The sequence below is a fragment of the Oculina patagonica genome, chromosome 7, assembly GCF_052425735.1.
Source record: "Oculina patagonica isolate OP01 chromosome 7, crgOcupat, whole genome shotgun sequence".
Lineage (NCBI taxonomy): Eukaryota > Metazoa > Cnidaria > Anthozoa > Scleractinia > Oculinidae > Oculina > Oculina patagonica.
The window spans coordinates 28254161-28278558 of record NC_135764.1 but is presented as its reverse complement, the minus strand read 5'-3'; the positions used below and the strand labels follow the sequence as shown (position 1 = coordinate 28278558).

Here is a 24398-nt window from a genome sequence, read left to right as displayed (position 1 = left end):
GGCCAAACGGTGAAAAACTTGCGCCGACTTGCGCGCAAATTTGATTCCCACCAAAGTTAACGGGTCGTCGTAAGTCAACGCAAGTGCACGCAAGTCCTGGCTAAACTTGCGTCTACTTGCGTTTCCGTTGGCCAGGCCTTAACTTGCGTGCAAATTTGATCCCGACCAAAGTGAACGCAAGTCATGCATCGCAAGTCAACGCAAGTGTACGGAAGTCCTGGCCAAACTTGCGTCTACTTGCGTCTCCGTTTGGAAAGGCCATAAGAAGCCTGTTATTCTGTAGCCAGTAAATCTATGGTCAACTTGCAAACTGCAACACAGCACAATCAGAAAAAAGCAATTCTAGATATCTTTATTATCGCTTTTATAGATACACTTTTAAGGTTTATGTACAAATTGTTCGGCAGGCGGAATTTGCAGCATAATATATAGTATATACGAGGTACATCCATGAATGTTGTGAAATGGGAGTGGACGACACAGATATTCTCTTGTTTACAGTGTATTTTCCATATAATAAATATTTTCGAATGATAAATCTGTGATAATGTGTATGTATCCAAATATTTCGGACCGAGGTCTTTTACACTACTTTGATCTCGTAAGAGAGAATCTATTTCTGGCTGAGGAGTTTTTCCTGTAAAAACAACAGTAAAACTTATGTTTTTCTGAGTTCTTTGATCTTGCTGAGGAAAAATCTCTCCACAGTGTTTGCGCACTTGTAGTACTCGGTCTCTGGTGCATTGTACGTTCGACAGTTTGTGAAAATTCTCATCATATCGGCGATAAACAACTTCCTGGAACTGAAATACCCGCTTTTTAACCTCTCAGTCATGGTGCGAAGATCTAAAGAGAGACAAAAGGCAGAGACTTTGGAATAAGAAAGGGGAAAACGTATAATTTCTTAACATGAACATTAAGCTCGGGGTTAACAAAAGAAATATCTCAACGACCCTCCAGAAAATGTGAGTATGCTCAATTTCGAAGCGAGAGCGCACGAGAGTCGCCGAGAGCGCACGAGAGTCGACGAGAGCGCACGAGTGTCGACGAATGCGCACGAGAGTCGCCGAGTGCGCACAAGTGTCGCCGAGAGTGCACGAGAGTGGCTGAGTGCGCATGAGAGTCGCCGAAAGCGCACGAGAGTTTCCGAGTGCGCACGAGAGTCACCGAAAGCGAACAAGAGACGCCGAGACTGCACGACAGTCACCGAGAGTGCACGACAGTCGCCGAGTGCGCACAAGAGAGGCTGAGTGCGAACGAGAGTCGCTGTGAGCGCACGAGAGTCTCCGAAAGTGCACAAGTTTCAAGCGAAAGGTACAAAGACCAAGAGTGAACTGTAGTCGACTCTAGTTCTCAGTTTGGATTCTTTTTTCGAAATAGACAGATGTAGAAAAAATAAAGGAAGAAAACGTTTTTTCCTCATGAATATTTAACATCATAAAGTGCATTTTGACAAATAAAAGAACTTCAATTAAGAGATACCCTGTAAAGCCCTCATTATAGCAAACAGCCCACGATATATAAAAGTTATTCGCGGAATATTGTTGGTTTAGAGTCTAAAAACTGGACACAAAAACTTAAGTACATCATGATGACCCTAATTGAGAAAAAAAGGAGGATTCGCTTGCACGAAAGGCGAGTGAACTGTGAGTGGTTCGGTATTTATTGGAAACACGTGGTTTTAAAGGTCATCTGACAAAGAAAATTTCAGCTGCAGTTTTTGTGAACTTACCCATCGGGTACTTGATGTGATCATAGTAATCAGGCGCCTCGGAGATTTCCACGGGTCGCTGGAAAGGCCAGGAACTAGCATGATTCTGAAAAAAAAAAAAAAAAAAAAAACGAAATTCCACTTGAGTAAGCTGATTTATCCGAAAATGACCAACTTTGGACAAAGAGCGATTGAAGAGGAAACTAGGGAATAAAATGAAGTGAACAGGAGAGGAAAAATGGTTGAGTTCGTTTTGTTACCATGTACATAATCCCTAAAAAAAAAAAATAGATCGTTGAGGTAGAAAATCGCCAAAGCGGCAGTAATTAACCGAAAACGAACAAAAAAGACGGTTAAGAATATTAGGTGGGAGTGGGGGAATTTAAAGGGCATCTCCAAGCTGCTTTCTCAGGTAAACGAAGCCTTCACCGACCTTGACTTGTGTCAAAATGTTTTTCAACTGAGTCTGCAATTGGTCAGCGTCACTCGTGGCATCCTCACTGAAACAAACAATTTCAAAAGACAACTTCGTTCATTTATTAAGCTGTGCAATATCCATCTTGAAATAATCTTGAAATAAATTATTCACTCTTTTTGTTTCGGTAGGGTTTACAATAATACGTCTGTATCAATTATTGTTCGTACAGCTGTCCCAGATTGAATTTAAAGGACTTTTCGAATGGACATTTACAAAGAAATATCTCTTACGATTTTACTAATGTTTTGGATAGATGTGGGAAAACGTTTTGACAGCATTGTGACAGCTTTTTGTTGGGTTCACAAGCTTCTTAGCCAATCAGAGATTCAGCCACCGCACGTTCAATTTACTGACATGTGGCTGCATTCAATTCTCCGCCTTGCTGACAAATTCGGGTTTCCATTTTGGCAAAGCAACGTGAAAGCCAACATAAACAAACCATGAAAATTGTCAAGTGCCATCAATAACAAGGGTTTTTTCTTTCACACAAAATCGTTAATGCAAGCGCTACACTATTCATGATGAAATTATCGAGATTTTTGTTGATCAAGAAAATTCTCTAAAATAAATACTAGCTTATTTACTTAGTTTTTCGAACAAAAAACAGTAAAACGAAAAATTGTTTGTCAATGGGTGAGTGAATAGGGTTGCTACAAAATTCAAGTAAATACAGAAGTTCAAGTGATCTATAAAAGACATGCAAATTCAAAATTTAAATGCTTTTTGTTCAGCCTGTACACAGCACAGCACATACCACATTAAATGTTCAGTAATTATCTCTACTTTACACAGCGTGGAAAAAGTTACAACAATACAACTAATGGATTTTCTTTGCTTAATTCTTGCTTGAATCATTTCAACATGGTGCCGACTTAAATAGGATGTTAAGTCATGTATCTGTATTTTTTTAGGTTCACACATATATATATATATATATTTTTGGATTGACCAAGACTTAGGGGCTTGCCTCATGCAAAGTCAATATCTCACATGATTGCCACAGGCATCAGTGGTTTTCAAAATTCCCTGACTATTCCCTGACTCTTCCCTGCTAAAAATAATATTTCCCTGACCAAATAAATACAAAATGTCAAATATGGTAGCAGCCTACAGCCTCCGCTTCAAAAAAATAAATAAAAATAAAATCACATTGACCTGAAATGTTTCTTCCAGCCGCATCAAAACAAAAAGCTAGGTTATATTCCAAGTTTACCTGGCTTTCCTTCAAAATCTCAATTTTCCTTGACTCAAAATAAAATTCCCTGACTTTTCCTGACCTTGAAGAATTTAACTTTTCCCTGACCTGTGGCAGCCCTGTTTCAATATTTCCCTAGCTGAGGATTTTTCTCTATTCTTTTCCCTTGTTTGGTTAACAATAAACTGATGCTGTAAAATAATTGTGACAACGCTCTTAAGGTGATAAAATATTATGTCAGGATCTTTTCAACTCTACTGAAGATCTTTGGTTTCCCCAGACAACGGGAGCCCGGACGTTTTAACAATAATCTTACCTTTTAGTCAGTGAGGGTTTCCATCCTGTTTCACCTGTTTTGGTAAAAAAAAATGTCAGCTGACTAAACCAAAAGTTTAGGCTTGTGTTTGCGCTTGCGCTTGCGTTGCTAGTGAAAGTTTGCCTATTGATTGTTTATGTTATAAGAACTCAAATTTTGAAATAAAAATGGGGGGTGCCCATGCTCGTTTAGGAGCAACAGCACCTTGTTTATACCCAATAAATCCTTATAATATCACCATGATTATAGTCATGAATGCTCGCTAAATTCACGTTTCCGACGATTGTTTCTTATTCTACGCTGAGAATTGGTCCATATTTATTTTACAGAAAGAAAGTTACTACTTAATTCAAAACAACGGAAAAAATGATAGGTCACCGCATTCGTTTCGAGAAAATGTAGATTTACCTCTCTGGCGAGGTCCAGCCGTAAAGAAAAGCCGCCATATTTTAATGCGCGCGTACTTATCACGCCTGAAATATTTCGCAGTAGGGATGCGCAATGCAATACTGCATTTGGGATGTCGTTGGATCCTAGCTATGGATGTTCGTTATATTGAGGTTGTATTATACTCACGGATTCCTGGAATACTCTCAACTGGTATTTGTCTCACTCCTTCCTGGAAACACTTCAGCCCGGGGTAAACTTTACGAATTTCCGTCTGCTTTCTTTCCATTAGTTTCTTCACGATCTGTAACAGAGAGGCAAGGTCTGATTTTCAGCCAGTAACAGATTGCGCAGAATGGTAAAACTACAGAAGCAGAATGCTATTAAAAGAAATAAAGCTACCCACCTCCTTCTGTTTCCTTATAATGGTGGAAAACTCTGTGTATTGGATTCTTGAATTGATCGCGCACTGTTAAAAAAAGATAGTTCACTATACTGTACATATGGCATTACATGGGCAATACTTAACGGGGCACTGTCACCAAGATTTAGTCCTGAAAATCATAACCGTGAAGGAGGTTTGGATACCCGGTCTTAATTACCATGGACTTTTACGATTTTATTTCTCCGTTTACTCCGTAGTTTTTGTCTCGATTTTATAAGATATATCAAGCACTCAAGACAGTGTTTTATCGGCTATCCAAACAACTCGAATTTCGTCAAAAATACTCCGCTGCGCGTCGTATTTTCAAATCTCTTCTCGGTGTTTGGATATCCTGATGAAACATTGTCTCTTGTGTTTAATATATTACATAAACTCAGTTGTAATCAAAGTATTTAAAAGGCTGTAAAGTTGATCAGAAATGTTTATATAATATGTTTAGTGGGATGTGGATCAGATACTTACATGCATCAACGTGGCACCCTCGTAATCCTTGATGTAACCGATGTAGGACGACTTCTGCATTCTGATGTCCTTACTGAAACCCTTGAAAATTGAAGAAATAGTTGAGAAAACAAAAATCTTAATTTCTTATTCACCCTGCCAAACAAAGTTTAACATACTGACGTCAGTTTTTAATGCGCCTGTCCTGTTATCGATTGTGAATTATGTCGTAACGCGAGTCGAAAAAAGTTGATGAGAATGAAAACTCTCGCTTTTAAACCTGCTCACAAGTTAACGGTCAGCTCGTCAACTTCGTTCCCAGGGTCTCTCTCTCCCCGCCCCTCGCTCGTTTGACCACGCGCTGTTAGTAGTTGCTGAGACAAAAATAGCTCGAGTTCAAACGCTCATTCAAAGATTATACTGAGTAACGGAAAATAAATTACGTCCCCTTTCCAAATACCACGCTCCCGCTTCATTAAAAAGTTTATATGTAGCAACTTTTTAAGATAAATTACCTGTTTTTTGAAGTATCCGATTGCATACTCGTCGGCGTAAGTAAGAAAATTCAGGACAGAATGTTTGACGTGATAGTCCTTGAGATGGTTCATAAGATGCGTGCCATAACCCTGAAGATGCAAGCCAAAGACAGACAAAAATCAAGGTAAGATTAGGGCTGGAGACTAACTTTTTTGCTAACTAGCCTTAGAAGCGTCAGTTAAAAATTAAAACGTAGGACCGTATAGAAGCGTACAGTTTAGAATGAGGATGTAGAGCTGCATAACGTTGTATAAGCGTACCGTTTAGAATGAAAACGAAGAACCGTATAAGCTTATAATTTAAAATGAACACACAGGCTCGTAGAAGTGTCTACGCTGTGTACTTTATACTCTACGCTTCTACAGCTCTACGCTTTCAAGTGTCGTAGAAGCGTAGAGTTTAGAATGAACACTGAAGTAGGCTTGTCGAAGTGTACCCTACGCTATGTACTTTACTCTACGCTTCTACGGATCTACATTTTCATTCTAAACTCTAGAATGCTTTTAAACTCTTATTTTAAAGTGGCATAATTTCCAGAGATACCCACTTATGGATTAGGAATCATGGAATGTGTAGAAACGTACAGCTCTACAGAAATTTCTACGCCTATTTGGACCTCATAAAACGGGCGCCAGTTGTAGCTAGTGACACCTTTGATTTCACTAGCCAAAACTAATTTTCTACGGCCAGAACTTTCAAGCATGGTTTTCATTTTCAATTTTTTTTATCAAGTCACCCAAAACAAAAGCTGATGTTCGCTTTTCGGTAAATTAATCCTGTCTATATTCTATGATAAACGTCAATAGTGTACCTGTCAGCTCAGCTCTCTCAGAGTCGAATTCAATTTTCTTGTTTCTTTTCTCAGAACTGCCTAAAATTCCCACTAGTCATTTTGGCTAGCGCTAGACAAAGCCCAAAATCTACAAGCCAAAACTGCATTTCTACCAGCCTATGGCTAGTTGCCTACCATTAGTCTCGAGCTCTGCAAAAGTGTATTGAACAAGATTTGCAAAGAGAAACAAACGCGTTCTATAGGAAATACCTTAACTTGCTCATTGGAGGTCACAGCACAGAACACGATTTCTGTGAAATTCTGTGTGGGAAACATGCGAAAACAAATTCCACCGATCGGTTTGTTGTCCTTGACCAGCGCTAGAGTCTTGTGTTTCCTGAAAATATAACAATTTACAAATAATTCATTACTGAAGTTAAAACCTTTAACATACTTTTTAAACGAACTCAGCTGTTACTTTTGAGAAGAGATTGGACGCAAGTAACACAGGACCGTTTTTCCTTCCCGTCACACTTTTTGCCCATGGTACTCCCATCTTATTCCTCCTCATCCTTTAATAAATCAATGTTCACTTTGTACCAATCTGTAGTTAGACTAAAATCTATAGCTCGTCTTTGTGTCAATCTGATTAAAGGAGAATGTCCAAAGATGAAAGAACTTTCCTTACTGTGCTATCACTAGTCTTTGTCTGGGTTCAACCTACACTGTATCTTACACGCATTTTGTTTTTTTCTCAAAAGCAGTGCACTGTACACCAGTTCTTGAGTTGTGGAGTGGGTTCAAACCTTATTAGAGTCTTTGTATCGTGTCCTTAAGTCTTACAGTACCTCTTTCAGCCCAGGAGTATAAATGGGTACTGGCGAATTGTTACATAACCTCACAAAATACTAGGGGAGTGGGGAGGGGATGGCCTGTGATGGACTAGCATCCAATCGTGGGGTGGGGGTGGGGATAGGGGGCTAGGTAGCAATACTCGAAGTCGTTTCCTGCTAAGGAAACTGCTACGAAGCCCGTAGTTAGCACTGACCACTCGGGTCGCTTGGCTCAGAAACTTATTGAAAAGCAAAATCCGAGAATTTTGATCCATACTTACGGGTCAAACACCAGTCTGGAGATGTACTCTTTTGGCATTCTTGGTAGTTGATAAGAGAACACGTTTTGTAGTCCAACAAGCCAAAGAAGTGTTTGCCGTGAAGGCTGTCTATTAAATGAGTTGCCAACAACATGAAATTCAATCACACCTCTTCTTTCTTCACAGCGTGCCGCCTCATCTCTTGCACTGTGGGTTCCAGGGTACAGGCCCCCCTGAACAATAGAAGCAATTTTACTTAAGAGCTAGTAGATTTAGGTTCAGGGACGGGCTTGGAGGATAGGGGGTCATTAACGACGTAACCTCTACTGATTGTATGCTGCTTATTGCAGAGTTCCGTCACAGTTTACAATGTCAGCATATCGTTAAGTTGTATTTTAAAAAAAAAGTTGTATTAACAAAAATAAATCTTTGTGAATTTTAAAATTCCTTCCAGGAATCATCTACCTTACCCTGACTGAAATAAGTCCACCAAAGAGCCTTTGGAACTAAACTATAACTGCAAGGTTTATTCGCAGAATTATGGCTTGACTGAATATTTTGAAATATGGCTATAGCTTTGGAGAGTTCATCACACAGAACAGAAGAAAAGTTACAAAATATAGCGTCATCAGTTCACAGGGTCACATTTGGTGGGGTAAGAATATAGGCAGTGAATTGCTCGAGTGTACAAATACAAGATTAGTTTTCTAAGAAAATTCTTATCCAGAAAATTATGAAAAAAAAAACTGAGTTTCTGGCCTCAAAAATAGGGTGTCGACTTATACACAGGATAAGACAACATAGAAGATAGATGTCAATACACAAGTTACCTCTGGACCCAACATAGCTGATGGATCTGATATTTTTGCTACTATCTGAGTCAAGACTTCCAGTGGTACCTCTCCTACAAAAAAACAACAACAACAACAATACAATTATTTTTAAATAAAATCCCAAGACAGCGGGAGGGAAGGAAAGACTTTACTGAAATTGGAGTATGATCGAGTATGAGACTGATCAATGCATGAATAGGAGTAATACTTAATGCTTTCGATTATCACATTTCACATCAACCTTGTACTGATTGTCTCCTGGGACTGTAACTGGATTCAAATTTAAACGTAATACTCATCCTCAATCTCGTACTTGTACTCCGATCTAAAGGTCTGCATAGGAGATCTGCGCCGGAGGCTACAAGAGTAGACTAATCTCTAGTATTCGTAAGCATGTCAATGCCATATTTTTTTTCTAGCAATTGTTCGCACAGCTGTTTTTACAGGGTGGATAAAAGGATGAGAAATTCTTCAAGTACTTGTACTTTTTTGAGCATTAATTTGTCTCCTTCAGTACCTGCCAGTTTCTGTCTTTTTGCACTGTTGCCTGCATTTCCATCGTCATCAGGGCTTCTTTTCTCACCAGACAGTTCTGTCACAAACACCGACAACAACTAATTAGTACTGGCTTGGCATTTTTTTAAATTTATCGTAATAAATAAAATGTGATTTAATAATTATATCCATTCTAAATGCTTAGGCTGCCTTAAAATAACAAGAGGGCTGTAAACCAAACTGAAGCAGCCTTTTTAGTCAAAAAGTGAGAAGTCAAAAGAAATCAATTACACATGAGCACACTACTGTCATGGGACAGTTGTTTGTTATTGTTTTTATGTACCTTCAGTAGGTGAGGATGAATTTGATAGTTGAAGCATGGAGGATACTGAGGACAGACTGGATCCAACTGCAGAGCTTCAAGGAAAGAAAAAAGTTCGTAAAATTTTTAGAGCTGTTGGGAGCAATCTTTGAATACAATTTAAATGATGTGACCAACATAACACACAACAGACAGAATATTCATTTTTTCCTTCTCCTTAATTATTTTACACTTTACTACAAGGTGTTAAAGCCCTGGAGCTTAAGTTCATGCTGTTAGCAACGACCAGGTTAATAATAATAATAATAAAATATTTATAATTATAGCGCCAATATCCTTAAAGTTCAAAAGCGCTTTACAGAAGTAACGTTAAAAATATTTAAAACACTATTAAAAAATAAATAAATATAAAAACAGTTAAAAGGTTACAAAGAATGCTTAAAATCGTAGACTAATAAAAAATGTTGCTAAAAAGTTATAAAAATGCTTTTTTAAAAAGGAAAGTTTTAAGTTTATGTTTAAAAAGGGACACTGAGGAGCTGTTCTTAATGTCAGAAGGTAGAGTATTCCAGAGTGTAGGAGCTGCCAGGGAGAAAGATCTTGCGCCATATGTTTTCAAATTGAAATGCGGAATAGAAAGAAGGTCTTTTGAAGATGAGCGTAGCTGACGAGGTGGAGTGTAAGGAGTAAGGAGGTCGCGAACGTATGAAGGTGCCAGAGATGTCCAAGGATTCACCATTATCCATTCACCATACGTCAGGGCCTGGTTGATCAAAGGGTGGATGTAGTGCCATTCACCGGATAAATCACTATCTAGTGGATAGGTGTTGACAAAACAAACTGCCACCCAAGCAGTATTTGTTGGATTAGTGATTTATTTGGTCAGGTGGATAGCATCATTCACCCTTTGAACAAATGTGGCCTGGGCAGAGAGAGCTACTAAACCTGACTACTTCAGCATTTTATAAAGTATCTAATGAATGAGTAGTTACAGGGATGTAGATTAAAGACCGGAGCCGGGAAAAAAACCCAATTGTTACATGAATTTTACCCACTATGAAAGCTGGGAAATGGAGGAATTTGAGTAGGTTTTTAAGGTCTTTCCTTGACTAGAACCTGCCTATAGCAAAGTGATTTCTCAATTCTGCCAGTTTCAAATCTTAGCTACAACCCTGTTATATAAGGTGCTTTGGCTGTACATTTTACAGTTTACATCAGAACAGATGGCCACAGTCTTTCGTACCTGGCAGTAGCTACAAGGGAATCCCCTCTGTCTGTCAATGGTGTCAAAGGAGAAGTGAGTCTTGAAGAACCCAGTGATAGTGACTGAGGAACAGTGAAATCATCATCCCAGACAGGAGAATTATCACCATAAACCTCTTCCTCAAGCATGGAGAGAAATCTGAAACAATGCAAAGACTGTGTGTAAACATAAACATTGTCACTTCAAAAACCCAAAATAAAGCCTTGCTTAAGCTTTATTTAGACTACAAAAGTTGAACATAGAGAAGTGACACCCCAACATAACAAAATCGCATGGGACCCGGAAAATGTGTTTGGAACGGTATTTCGTCTATGGTATATACATGTACAACAAACCTCCACATTTCATGTAAAAAATAACATTTTTGGAAAACAACCAATATAATCCTTCGACCTTGTAATAACTACTCAATGTTATGTTGATCTATTTCAATGCATTCAGCTTCAGTTGTGTGATGAAACTTGGACTAGCCTGAAGATTATTGATCATTATACAAGGGACTTTAATTTAGGCATTCATTATGTTGGGGCTCTTAAAACCAAACCCTAGCTAACAGCCTTACAGAATAGTGACAGTTCCAGATTAGTATTTTAGCAAGGTGTCAAAAATAACAGGTCAAGCCCCCACTGCTCTTACCAAACCATTAGAAGTAATCTGTTGAACCATTGGGTCTGGCTTCCCTTTCAGGTTATTGACCTGTCCCTCTCTTGACTGGAACACTGCGACCACACCTTTTTCTTTCCATGATTTTCTCGTCTTCCCCCAATCTGGCCCAGCTAACAGTTTATTTTTTCTGACTAATGATTTTTTTTCACAAGTGCAATAGCAATCTTGGCACCAAAATACCGTAGTTAAAGGAGGTCTGGGTGTTTTAAAAATGTTTTTTATTAAAACTAAATGCTGGCCTGTAATTCCCCTTTCGGCCTTTAACACTTTGATTCATTTTCAAATAAGATATAATATAATATATTATTATTAGACTAAGTATAAGAAAATATGAATGTAACATGAGCGTGGACAACGTTCTGGTCTCTGCGGGTCCCCTGCCTTCCGTCCGTGGCGCTCTAAGTTATTGTTCAGGTTATCTTTCAAATTATTAGTATTAAATAATCCCAACAGGAGGTAAAGGTTTCACTCTAAATAAGACTTAGTGCTCCACCAACCTTGGAAAGTGTGTCAAAACAATGGTCCTCTTATCTGGCGGCATTTTGTCTTTCTCTGCTCTAAACTTCTCCAAGAGTTGTCTTCTCATCACAGAGAATACTGATCTTAAAAGTGCCCTTCCAAATACAGCAGTGGGATCATACTTCTGTAAACTGTCACAGAATACTGGCACTTGACAGTAACATAACCACCTGCAGAAACAGTGAATAGCGTACATTTGGATGAATTCTACTGGTACATGTAAATGTAAGTTTCTTGAGCATTGGTCTCTCAGCCTCTGTATTATTTCTTTAATTTATGCATAAATAACAGTGGCAGATCCAGATCTTCGAGGGGGGCCGATCATTCAGTCCTAGAATAGGGGGGGCTGCTCTCAAAAAAGTTTTCTCAGCCCTTCAGGCCTCTATTTGTTCTAAAAATAGTCGGGGGGAGGGGCCCTCCCCTAGATTTGCCACTGAATAATTTTGGGGAGAATATATAATAACACCTCACTTCAGTTTGTAGACTGCCACAGCACCCATCGATAACTGTGCAAACAGATGGTGCCTACAACAAGCCAACATGACGATGATGACGACGATGATGATGATGATAGTGACCGGTTTATTGAGCACATTTATGAGTCCCCTGTGCTTACATTTATGATTGTAAGTAGATCAATCACAATTATTGTAACTGAACCAATGGAGGTCTGAATACAGTGCTACCTCCAAAACAGTACATAGAAAAAAAACTGGATAATTTTTGTGGGTGCTATATGGCCCAGACAGTTTGGGTGCTAGACTACAAACTGGAGGGTCCTAGATTCAAATCTGCTTATCCTTCCACTAACTTAACTGAATTTTGTTCACATGAGATACATGAAGCCCCGAGCTTGATGACTCACCTGGTAATAGTTTTGAAATGGCCAGCTAGTCAGCCTCTCCACCACTTGGGATTCTGATGAAAGTCCACTTTCTATATGATCAGTGTGAACTAAATAAAAAATACCGTAATTTACTATATTTTTTCTTTAATGAACATGTTTACAAGCTTTTTTTGTTCATCTACAGTGTCCCCAATTAGAACAGACTTGTTATGTGCACCTTGAACTCACCTTGTGTAGTTGACCTTGTATGCCGCAAGGTCTTCACCCTGTGAATGCTGTTTCTTCACAGTTGGTGTCTCCAACTTCCAGTGATTCAAACAATGTAGAAACATCTTGGCCAAGTCATGCATTATCTGCCATTCTCTTTGTGGAAGGTGCCCAAATTTATAAAGGACAAAGTTAAGGACAGCCTGAAGATTTCAAGATAAAAGGAGACAAAAAGAAACTTTGTTACTAAATTGCAACTTCATGGCCTTATTTTTAAACCAGTGCACATTTGTCAATACGAGTTTAAGCTCAATTGTTGGATCGGATAGCAGCTCTCACAGGATCTTACATGAATGGCTTGCTATGTTATACCCTTGGAGAGAACAATAGAACAAACAACAATAACAATGCTCCTTGCCACAAAAACAATTTAGCAAAGAGGACCAGTAAAATAACAAGTTTACGAGAGCTGCAACATGTACAGTACACAATCCTTCCAAATATAAGGAAGAAACGTACCAACATTACGATACACAGATTTTCACTGTACTTACAATGTATATGTACATGTAACCAACATCACTGTTACAATGCATATGTTGTGGTTTAATTTTATATTTGGTTAAAAAATTTTCAAACCAGTTTGATTTTTATTTCCCTTTGTTTCAGATTATGATAATGAATATGAGACAATAGAAAATAAAAAAAAATTAAACCAGGGATAAAATTAAACCACAACACATATTTTGCAATTTTAAGAAATTTATAGGATTAAAAACTAAGAAACAAAAAACAAAATTACAAGAACACAAACATTTTAGTTGTTTGTTTCAAAAGAAATATGCCAAAGCCATTGAAATGAGATGCCCCACACAACAGGAGTGTGCACCCAAATGCTCCCACCCCCGGCTGCTCCATATACTATTAAATCAAAGAACATTGGTGACAACATAGCTTTCCCCATAATTTTATTTGCAACAATTTGAAAATAATTACCTTTCCAATGCTTGGTTTCTCAAATGGAGGGGTACCAAGAGGCCCTTCCACTGTCACATTTGACATCTGTAAAATTCCTTTTCTCAAAAGTTTAAACAAATAGAAGTACACTTGTTTGGTATCAGCATCTTCTTCTTTATGCACACACATAAACAAGTTCTCAACGTCAATAACCATACACAAAAGTCGATTGAGTTCATCCTCTGGAATGTCGTGTAAATGTGAGATATGGGCCCCAAGGGTGTGGCCACAGCTACGGCAAGGGTCTGTTAGGTTAGCAAGGGGTTGAGAAAGGTCTACCCTGCTCGGTGTTGGAGGAGGATTAGGATTTTTCCATCCATTACATTTACAAGATTCTTCAGCCTGAAACCAATAAGATATTTAATTACATCTAATTTATTATCCAACTCAATCTGCTTAGTGGTGTTCAAATAATGCCCAACATCAGTACAAAACTCATGAACATGTGCTCCGCAAAACCGATGTGGCAGATTTTAATCAGTCCCCTTATTCCTTTGGACCACGTGAGCATTTTGGAAAAGAAAAACATTGAATTATAAATCACATATTAAACCTTATAGTTTGAAGTATCACTGAACATTTTAACTTTTTAACTTGTCATTTATGGTCTGTATTCTGACTCGCCCTACCGGCTCGTCAAAATACTGCAAGAGTTGTAAAAATAAACAGTGATATTACAAAAACTAAAAAAATAATAAGATATGTATATGCTGGGGGTATTGAATGGTCTTTGCGAGCATTTGCGAGCATGCGAGCAGAGCGTTTTTCTTTTCGAGCACCAGCATTGACAAAAGTTAGCCTTGCGAGCAAGGAGCACTTTCAAAAAGCTACCTCCACTAAAAACCGAGCATGCGAACACTCGTCAAAATATGCGACCTCGAGCAACCAAGCACCCAAGTCTAAAATTTTGCAAGCATTCCGAGCAGAAGCCCAATTTTGCAAGCACTGCAAAATTTTACCATACCAATCATGACCCCTTACAGACTGTATGTTGTTTAAATTCAACCTTTCATGGTTTAAAATTTTTCAAACCAGTTTGAATTTTGTTTCCCTAATTTTAATTCAGATTCTGATTATGAAAAGAGACGATGAAAAATAAAAAAAAATAAAACTGTCTTGATATAAGCTTAAATTATATTATTGACATAAATTACCGGTATATCAATTATAAATCATATTATGAACATTTAATAAGAGTGCATAAGAAATTAAATTAAAAGGGTCATATTTTTCACATATCTTTTGCCTTGGAGTACAAAAAGAGCCCAAACAAGCGGGAAAGCACAGGTTTTCAAACCGCACGCCCCGGCTCCCCCGACGGTGTCATTTTGCGAGCGGGCAAAAGTAGCGACCCTCCCGTCGGGTGAATGTCATTTTGTCGCTATGACGCGGTTGCTAAGCTTTAGTGTTCTAATTTCGTAGTGCAGCCGTTCGGATTTCGGAGAATGGCAAAGTGAAGATGGGCAGAATCGATGCAAAATGGAGCTCTTCGAGAGCCCGTGCAAGGCAATTTGGAAGCTATCGCGAATCGCACGGTTAGAACATTAACCTGCGGTCTAAATGGTGGCAATTCGGGGATTTTGCGTTGACTTGTTTAGAATTTATTAGCTTTCGCGTGGCGAGGGTTTGCTCAGAGGTCTCCAGCCTTCACTTCGTTTATAGTGGAACACCACCAGCCAGCGCTAACTCACCGAAAACGCTTCAAAATGGCCTGAGAAGCGGGCGAACAACAAAGAATACAACAAGGCAATAAGGTTAGGCGATTTTATGAGCAGAACATTACATATTATTCCTTTTGAAACAAAATCGTTGAGTTCCCATACAAACCCTTATAAATCGCATCTTTGTAACACAACACCGCTCGAAGGTAAGGGTCACGTTCGCACTTTATGAATAATTCACATAGTGCGCTTGGGCCGCCTGTGGTAACACAAACATCACGTACATCAATGTGTTAAGCAGCAGATCAAAACAATTACAATTAAAGGGAAAAATCAGGAACTGAAACGTTTATAAAACATGCAATCAAGTAACTATACTCATTCAAATTACTTTTCTGTTTCATACTTGCCTTACACGAGGAATAAACACCCAACTTTTCCAGCTTTTTTCTTATCGGATAAGTCTTGATTTGAGCTTTTCTTTGCGCAATTCTTTGTAAGTTGGCGGGACGGCTTAGCTCTGATGGTGTTATTTGCGGCGTTCCAGGTCGTTTCGTGGTATCTGAACCGTTTGTTGATGAAGATAAGTCATTGAACCCCGAGACAGATTGCCCCGCCATCTTGGATTTTCATTTGATTTCATTTTCCATAACAGCCAGCGGTTTTTATCTGAAGTTACACCCTGTTACGCATAAATGATGTAGCTACTTTAATAGAAGATGGCGGAGTCGAAGTGTCGAAAAATCCTGTTCGTCTGTCTTGGAAACATTTGTCGATCGCCATCCGCAGAAGCAATCCTTCGACACCTTGTACAGAAGCGAGAAGATAGAAATGAATGGGAAATCGATAGCGCTGGAATACTTGATCTACACGAAGGAAATCGATCAGACAGTCGGGGATTAGAAGTATTGCGAGATCACGGAATTTCAAATCCTCACAGAGCTCGGCAAGTACGCAAGGATGATTTTCATAATTTCGATGTCATAATGGCTTTTGATGATAGCAATGTGGCAGATCTGAATGAGTTCTTCAAGCCAGCTGATGGAAGCGCCCGAGCCAAAGTGAAGCTGTTTGGAACATACGATCCGAAGGGAAAGAAAATCATACACGATCCTTATTACGGAGACATTTCCGATTTTGAGCACATGTTCGATCATATTTATAGATGTTGCGAGGAGTTTCTAAGACAGTCAAATTAGTGGACTTGAAAATTTTTTAATGATTGATGAATTGAAATTTATTGAAAACTGTTCAAATGAATTGAGATATAAACGAATACCTTTCAAGTGAAATCGAAATGAATAGGATAAAATGTAGCATGTAGTAAAAATTGTAGCATTTTCATTACAAGTGTAATGCGGACAGTGATATTCATCTGTTCTCATCGTGCCATGGGATACATAAGACCTCTAGGACTGATGTTGATTGCATGAATATTGGTTGTCATGTGTACGAAGCTAAATAATAAACACGGCTACCACAAAAGGATCATTGCATTTAGTTGGCTTTATTCTAGAATGAACAAGAACACAGCCCCCCCCCCGGGGGGGGGGGTACTCCGGCTTGTTAATGACGGGGATGATCAAAGGATTTTTTTGGGTTTGAAATTTTCGATTGCGGGATTTTTTTGGGTTGGAAAATTTGGCAAGTATGTTTTTGGGTATCTTGATTTAGATAGTGGATGATTTTGGGTATTATAAACGAACTAAAGTGCCCTGGCGTGGCCTTGGCGTACTTATGGTATGATGAATTAACAAAACAAGCGTTCTTTGTGTTATGTTATTGCACCTCCTGGCAATTTAGGGGTAATATTTGACAAGGGATTTTTTGGAGGTTATTTTTGGTTCAGGGATTTTTTTGGGTAATGTCGGAAGACTTAAAGAATTTTTGGGTCCTGAGTTTTGCCTCCATTCGATCATCCTCGTCATTTACAAGCCGGAGTACCCCCCCTGGGACACAACCACCTCTAGAGTGCATCAACATCATCATCGTGTCGTCGTCGTCATCTTCATCATCATCAGCACCACCATCATCATCATTATCATTTTCATCATCATCATCATCATTATCATTTTCATCATCATCATCAACATCATCATAAAAAATGTAAATGTAATTGTAAAAAAATGTAAATGTAATTTATTTACCCACGTGACACGGAAGAGCTCAGGAGCTCATCACCATCATCATCATCACCACGACCATCATCATTTTCATCATCATCATCATCATTACCGATCATTGTAAATAAGGAGAAACTTCTTACAAATCCCAACTGGAAGGAGGCAGGTCATATGAAGGCATGGGGGTACCCCTTATAATTACGATTTGTACGGGAAGACTCCGCCCGAAAAGTAGACTGTTCACAGCCCCTTGTATATATATTAGAGCACTGGGTAAGACTGGCAAGAGGACTGGACGCCAGGCAAAATGGGAGGTGCTCAAGCCCTCCCCCCTCCCCCGCGCTTCATGCTCACGCCCGTTTCGCTCGCCGATTCTCTAGCTTTTTTGCGTAAATAAAACAGAGGCGATGCAGCATTAATGAAACGACCCCCCCCCCCTCCCTCCCGATTCGGGAGGAGCATCCTGTTAGACGTCGCCAAATGAATTCTGTTGAAAGTCCAAAATCAGAAATCCCGCCAGACATGAATCTGATAAAACGAGCCAAAATTTGGCAGTTTGTTCTGTTTGATAAGCTCTGCATTTTAAAGCTAATCAATTTTATACAACGCTAGCCATGCTTTCGCCACTGAAATGTGTGTGTGTGTGGGGGGGGGGGGGGGTGCTGAGCCCCCAAATTTTATTTTATTTATTTATAAAAAAATTATTCTATTTTATTTAAATGCTACATAAAAAATGAGAGACTCCCTGTTTTAGGCAGTGTACCGTATGTCATGCAATTTAGTAATTTGAAACGGGTACCATTTTTCAATAAGAGATATACGAAGGAGGTACATTTTCTATCGAAATAATTAATAAAAGGGTAAGTGGTTGGACCTCTACTCTGGCTGGAGGCCTCCCCATATATAGCCTTTTTGACATTCGACAAGAGGCCCGAGGCTACGCGGAGCGAGCGCAACAGATGATCAGAACCCAGACATCAAGCTTGAGCGCGCGCGTTTGGATTCCAAGCAGTCATCATGGTAACGTGACATCACAATGAAAGCAAAAAAACTCAGAGTTTTTCTGAAAGATTTCGTCTTCTGAAGTCATGGCTTGTATGACCAGAAATTTCCGCCGGAAAAAAGCGAAGGTCGACGAATTCCAAGTAACGACGTCAGTCGCGGCGCTCACCATCGAATGTGTCAAAGAGAGATGGTGAGTTTCAAGATACCACTAAATGAAAAATGAATTTTATTTAACTTTTGCATGTTTCAAGTCTTGCAACAAAAGATTTTTTTTTAGAGAAGTCATTGATTATTTCATCAAACTAAAGGGGCTCAACAACAAAAATAGCAGCTTTGACAGGATAGGCTTAACGGAAAGTTTTTTCAATGAAGTTTTTTCAACAAAATTGGAAAGCTAAAAGTTATGCGACCGCTCTGAGATCTCCCCGTAAATATTATCGCATGATGGAAATATAATTGAAATCAATAACAAGCGCACGGTAACAGTAAAAAAGCGACTCTACACTGCAAGTATGGTTGGCGCTTACCGTCAATATTATTCATGTTTGTTGTTGTTTGTTTTTGTCATTTTCTTTTCTATTTTTTCGCCCATTTTTCCTTTATCCGCCTAACAAAAGAAACTACTGCTGGGAGGGGTCGGACGGTGTGTTTTTTACTACTCGTTACCAGGCCCAGCAGAGGCCAACATACAAAATGGCGAATCTGGCATGATATTCCAAACTCAGAACCGTTGCAAGTTTATCCTCTTTTATAACCATTTTTCTAACCTTATCGTTTGTTCGCTAGGCACCCGAACAGCCTTTCAATCGTTTGGGATAAATCAAATCCCAAACATTCCAGTACAAAGGTAAGCTGCTTTGTTTTGTCCTACAAAAAGTCTCTCGAAATCTCGATCGTACGCATAAAACTTGCATGTTCGTTGACCTTTGTTAATATATATTTTTTTCAGCCGGTTCCCTGGCAGCCAGGATTTAAGAATCCTTACAGGGGTATACACGTCTGGCCAGAACCAGATCCGCAGAAAGCAAAATTAACCCTGTTCAAGGTAATTAGATCAAGAAGAAAATATATATATTTTTAATTACAGTCGAAGCTCTCATAAGCGGACACCCTCGGGACGCGAAAAAAGTGTCCGCAACTGGAGCTGGCCGCTTACGAGAATGGTTCTTGTAAGCGGCCACTAGAGGTGTAGGGGATAGATGGCCGCTTACGGGAGCTTGCCCAGCTAACATAATGGTAATATGCATGTTGGTGGTGTTTCGAAATGTAACCGGACGTGGATGACGACAAAACAAACACTGAAATATGGTACTGTAATTACAGTAAAATCATTGTGACGAACGGCGATGTGAAGTTGATTGATTAATACAAGATACAGAGGTTTTTTATATGATTTTCTTTGCGGTGTCCGCTTACGGGAGCTTAAAAACAAAGAAAAAGTCTAAGTCGTAATCTCGGAAAGTGTCCGCGGCCGCTTACGGGAATGTCCGCTTACGAGAATGTAAAAATACAGAGTTTGTATGGGAGTAAAAACGGGGTTTCTAACAAGGTGGCCGTAAGTAGAGCTGTCTGCTTACGAGAGTGTCCGTTAAGAGAGCTTCGACTGTAATTAGCTTTAAGCTTAAAGTCTTACTTCATTATATAATAAACGTAAGTTAAATCGAAAATAATTTGACTTGAATTAAAACGAATGGTAGCTTAGAATCCGTTTAATAATGTCTCAAAAACAACTGCAAGACTCTTACCAGGACCTTGATAGGAATTTACTGGCGTGAATGATAATTTTGGTTCTGAACCAGTTTGAGTCTTTTACAGCTCAGTCAGTTGACTGATCATGAGTTCCATACCTAAAGCTTTAAATTTAAACATAGTAACTTATTTTTTTTTTCTTTCAGTTGTTGTACAGTTGTTTCAAATTGTGCAGTGGAATAAGAGATTAAATGAATTGTTGTGAAGTCCATTGTTATAAAAGGAGTTTGACAGAACACAGAAAAGCTTATAACAGCTATAAATAAATAAGCAATACTTAAAATACAGTAAACCTCCTCATGAATATCTTTACAATTAGACACATGTTTGTATTTTAGAATTCTAAAGATGAGTTACTGTGTTATCAAGAAAGGCCATGGAAGATACTAGTACAGAATGTAAGTTGTCTTTTAGTTTTAAATTACAGAAATGTACGTGTGCTTTTGGGGTATTATCTTATTTCCTTTTGGAACCTTTTATCACCCACAACACTAGATATTACCATGTCACATGGATTGTTACCACTGGATAAATATAGAATAGTCATTGATGGGTATGTAAGACAAAGATACTCAGATTTTTCACTCACTCAATTGTGCCTTTCACACTAGGTGGCATGTAGACCAGCAGTGTGGTCCCTCCACATCTTTTGGCCTTTCACCATAGCACCTTTCCAATGAAATGAAACCTTGAAACCCCTTCATTTATAACGTTCTTAAGCCTGCGGTTTCAGGGATCAATGTAACATTGGCATAAAATAATTGAGAACAAGGAAACAAAATGAACATAAAGCTAGAAAAACCACAACTGTGTTTCTGATATTTTAGGGAACAGGGATCACAGAAATTGACAAAATACTGGTACTTTAGGCAACAACTGGGAAAACAAGAAAAAATTTTTTGTTAACAAGGGAACATAAAATCTCCCCCCGCTCCCCACTCTGGCGCCCCTACCGATCCCCCACCGGGAGGTCCTCAAACTTGATCAAACTGATTATTTTGCCAGAACCTTAACCCGCCTCTTGTTAGCTTAATAATACATAATCTGTCAGATATAGTTCGACTTGATAGATTTTATTTCTTTTATTTCAAATCCCCTGCAGGTCTCTGCTAGTGGTCGCCGCAAGGTGATCGCTGCTGGTAATATCGATATTGCAGATTATATAACCGAAGAGCCAAGAAGTTATGATATAACTGTTACTTTGAAACCAATGACAAAAAACGTTGTGTCCGGTTCTTTGGAGTTCACTCTGTCATCTGTTATGCTGGAGGATGGACTTCCTCGGTGAGATATTTGATTAACATGATTGATTAATTTACGTAAAGCTAACTAAATTATAAATTACGGTAAACAAAATAATGTTCTTTTAATGATGTAAACTGTACATTTATGAATAACTTTGGGGCCAGTAATTTTTTTTTTCTATTCTGAGGAAGTTAAATGAGATGGGTGAAAATGGGTTTTAGGATTTTCTTAAAGTAGCTATATGTCACAATATTTTTAAGTCATTTCTCTTTTAAATTGATTATAGCCTCCAAAACATCAATAATGATTTTTAAAATTTTACACAGTAACTCTTGAAAATAAGAACAAGTTGATTTGTTATAATGTAGTCAGTCAGTCAGTCAGTCAGTCCGTCAGTCAGTCAGTCAGCCATTCAGTCAGACAGTTGGACAGTCAGTCAGACAGTCAGTCAATCAGACAATCAATCAATCAGTCAATCATTCATTCAGTCAGTCAGTCACTCACTCACTTTTACAGCAGTGAGCCAGTCAGCTAGTCAGACATCAGTTCACCTATATTAAAACTTATTAAGTCGTTCACTCGCTTGATGAGTTGCTTATCATGTCTTCTCAAATCTTTTATTTTAATGGCAGTCGTACAGACAAGGAGATCTTCGACGAGTTTATGAAAGATGCCATGGAATGGAAGAAATCACAACAGAAAGCAAACAAAAACCGTGATCATGAGGAAAGTTCAAAAAGCAGCGCGAAGAAGTCCTCTGAACACAAGGCTCCAGTGTCGGGCACTTCAGCTGAAGAGAGGAGAATTGACAAATCACAATCTGGAGCAGATAACAAACTTAATGTTCCTCAGGAGGCTGCCTTCTGTAACGAGAACAACAATAAAGAGCCAATGAAGATCAAAAGAAAAGCTTCTTCTCAAACTTCTTCTGCTAAGTCGAGTTCCCCTCCACCTCTGCCACGCCTGACTGGACCCTCTCCACCAACTCAACAGGCAGCAGTCGCTTCTAATGATCAGCTTCAAAGTGGTGCCAAAGAAGTGAAAAAAGAGAGAAGTTGTTTGTCTCCAGAAGCCTCCAGTGATTCCAGTGATGTTGTGGAAGGCGGTGCTGTGGCCAATGGCGAGGAATTATCAACACGAAAGAAGGGAAATGATGCTCTCTGCAGCACACCTGTCGAGCCTGACCTAAAAAGGGCCAAGCCTTGTGTCGCTGTAAGTGTTGGAGAATATGAGGAAGATACGGGTGACGAATCGGATGGTTACCGCAGCAGTCCTGAGCTGGGAACTTCTCCTTCTAATGGCTCCACCCTTGATGAGGTCCGCCCTATCCCACCTGTGGATGATTCTCCTTTTGAAAAGAAAACACCCTTACATCAAGCGGTAGGTACTCCGAGTAATCCTGAGGCTTAAGTCATAAGTGGGAAGGGCTCAAAACTAATTCCCGTCCGGATACCACGATAAGTATTTATTTTTTCTGTCGGGCAAGTAGATGTTGATGCCTATTTTCCTGATGGACGAGTTTCCAGGCAAACAGTCTGCCAACGAAATTACGATTTAAAAATCGAATAAACAAAGCCAAGACCTAAATGCCCCAGACAAGTTAAGCATGTTTTGCAAACCGACTGTTTCTGGAGAGATACGTCAGCCCCAATTGAAACAAGAGAAGCTCTATGTTATTGTATTAGTTGCTGTTATTGAATCGTTTTGTTCGCATTTTTTAACGATATCTTTGCCAAAGTGTTGTATTTTACTCTGTCTTCTATGCTTTACGTGATTAATATTTAAATTGATGCGAATCATTTCTTTAATTTTTGCATTTCAGGCAGCTTCAGTTGTCAGCCAGCATTTTCCAGAAGTCTCTAAGTACGCCAAAGAACAGATTTATCTTCTCAAAGAAGAAATAGCGTGTTTAGAGCGAGTGAGCGTCAAACTGGAAACTGAGATGCAACAAGCGATGCAAACGAAGGGTTAGTACTTTTACCGACAATTTTCAAGCTTGTGTTATAACATACCATTGCAAGACATTAAAAAGTATATCAATTGCGAAATATTGTAGAAATTCAAGTTTTCTGAAGACATGAAGGAAATCTGAGCATCTGCGTGACGTGCAGAATAATTGCTATAAATTCTGAACGTGTTCGATCGTTTTAGTTATGCTGAGCACGATCACCTGCCTTGTTCATTTTATATGGAGTCGACAATGCTGAGGACATGTTACCTTCGTGGGAGGGACCCGTAGACTAGTAGCATGTCTTCACGGGGGTGGGGTGATGTGGGGGTTGAGAAGAGAAACCACTTTGAAATGCAGTAAGTCATTGTATTTGTTGATTTTGTTTTCAGATTGCGAGGAAGAACTCGATGGTCTAACAAAAGATTGGCTCACCGTTACTGAGCACAGAAGTGAACTTGTTAAAAGGAAGCAAGATCTTGAAATCCTGTGAGTAAAAAAATATTCTATCCTTCTCTGTAGCTATTGTTGTTGAAATTTGCATGTTTGTGTTTAATTCAGTTACCTCGCTTCTTTTCAACTAATTTCCGGTATATTCTAGTTGTTTTGTTAAAAAATAATTAGTAAAACAGACGATCGTCAATTTAAACTGCTACAGAAATATTTTTTAACGTTGCGAATTTCGTACCTTCAGTATTATAATTCGATTGTTTTTCTATTTCTCTTTCTCTAGTGAAAAGCAAAACAACTTTACTGAATGCAGCAGTATTCTTCGAAATGAGCTCAAGTATCTTTTTGAAGTTGAAGGTAAGATAAGCAAAGATTGTGAGATGGGCACTTTCGAAAAACCCCAACCACTCCCTCCCCTCCCCCCCCTTTTTTTTAACCGAACGCCTATAGCAGACTCGTAGAATCCGCACCAGATGCGCATTGGTCTACGTTTTCTCTTGGTTATTATTTTTTTGTCGTTTTTTTTTTCAGCCTGGCGTAAAACTGTTGAACACAGAGCACTTGAGGAAAGACTTCTTACCATTCTCGTTTCATTTGTCAGTAAACAAAATTCAATCACCCGACTGGATTAAAACTTTAAGGTAAGCGGCTCTAAGCGCAAAGTACGAAACA

The 24398-nt window shown here is 39.0% G+C and overlaps 3 protein-coding genes across 6 annotated transcripts in view; 2 read left to right on the top strand and 1 right to left on the bottom strand.

Annotated features, from left to right (window-relative positions):
* Positions 1 to 326: 326 nt before the first annotated feature.
* Positions 327 to 15925, bottom strand: LOC144660587 (histone acetyltransferase KAT2A-like). The gene is made up of 18 exons (XM_078521242.1): positions 15617 to 15925; positions 13525 to 13887; positions 12550 to 12731; positions 11453 to 11644; positions 10269 to 10427; positions 9047 to 9120; positions 8726 to 8800; positions 8206 to 8279; positions 7397 to 7608; positions 6553 to 6679; positions 5489 to 5599; positions 4995 to 5075; positions 4494 to 4556; positions 4277 to 4391; positions 3701 to 3734; positions 2145 to 2211; positions 1733 to 1817; positions 327 to 846 (listed from the first exon to the last, which is right to left on the bottom strand). Exons 1-18 carry the CDS (start codon positions 15824 to 15826, stop codon positions 659 to 661), a joined length of 2412 nt encoding a protein of 803 aa, XP_078377368.1. The 5' UTR covers positions 15827 to 15925; the 3' UTR covers positions 327 to 658.
* Positions 15926 to 16691, top strand: LOC144660647 (low molecular weight phosphotyrosine protein phosphatase-like). The gene has a single exon (XM_078521328.1). The coding sequence runs from the start codon at positions 15926 to 15928 to the stop codon at positions 16403 to 16405; it is 480 nt and encodes a 159-aa protein (XP_078377454.1). The 3' UTR covers positions 16406 to 16691.
* Positions 16692 to 18380: 1689 nt separating this feature from the next.
* LOC144660590 (P-selectin-like) overlaps positions 18381 to 24398 on the top strand; it is a 179468-nt gene continuing 173450 nt past the window's right edge. For 3 of the 4 annotated variants that reach the window (XM_078521255.1, XM_078521254.1, XM_078521253.1), the window contains exons 1-10: positions 18381 to 18524; positions 19121 to 19181; positions 19284 to 19379; positions 20422 to 20481; positions 21186 to 21367; positions 21961 to 22708; positions 23151 to 23295; positions 23669 to 23765; positions 24010 to 24083; positions 24258 to 24367. In XM_078521255.1, the coding sequence (XP_078377381.1) occupies positions 18418 to 18524; positions 19121 to 19181; positions 19284 to 19379; positions 20422 to 20481; positions 21186 to 21367; positions 21961 to 22708; positions 23151 to 23295; positions 23669 to 23765; positions 24010 to 24083; positions 24258 to 24358 (1671 nt within the window). In that variant the 5' untranslated portion in view covers positions 18381 to 18417 and the 3' untranslated portion in view covers positions 24359 to 24367. Of the gene's footprint in view, positions 18525 to 19120; positions 19182 to 19283; positions 19380 to 20421; positions 20482 to 21185; positions 21368 to 21960; positions 22709 to 23150; positions 23296 to 23668; positions 23766 to 24009; positions 24084 to 24257; positions 24368 to 24398 lie in introns of those variants that run through there. The other variant, XM_078521252.1, reaches the window with a different exon arrangement.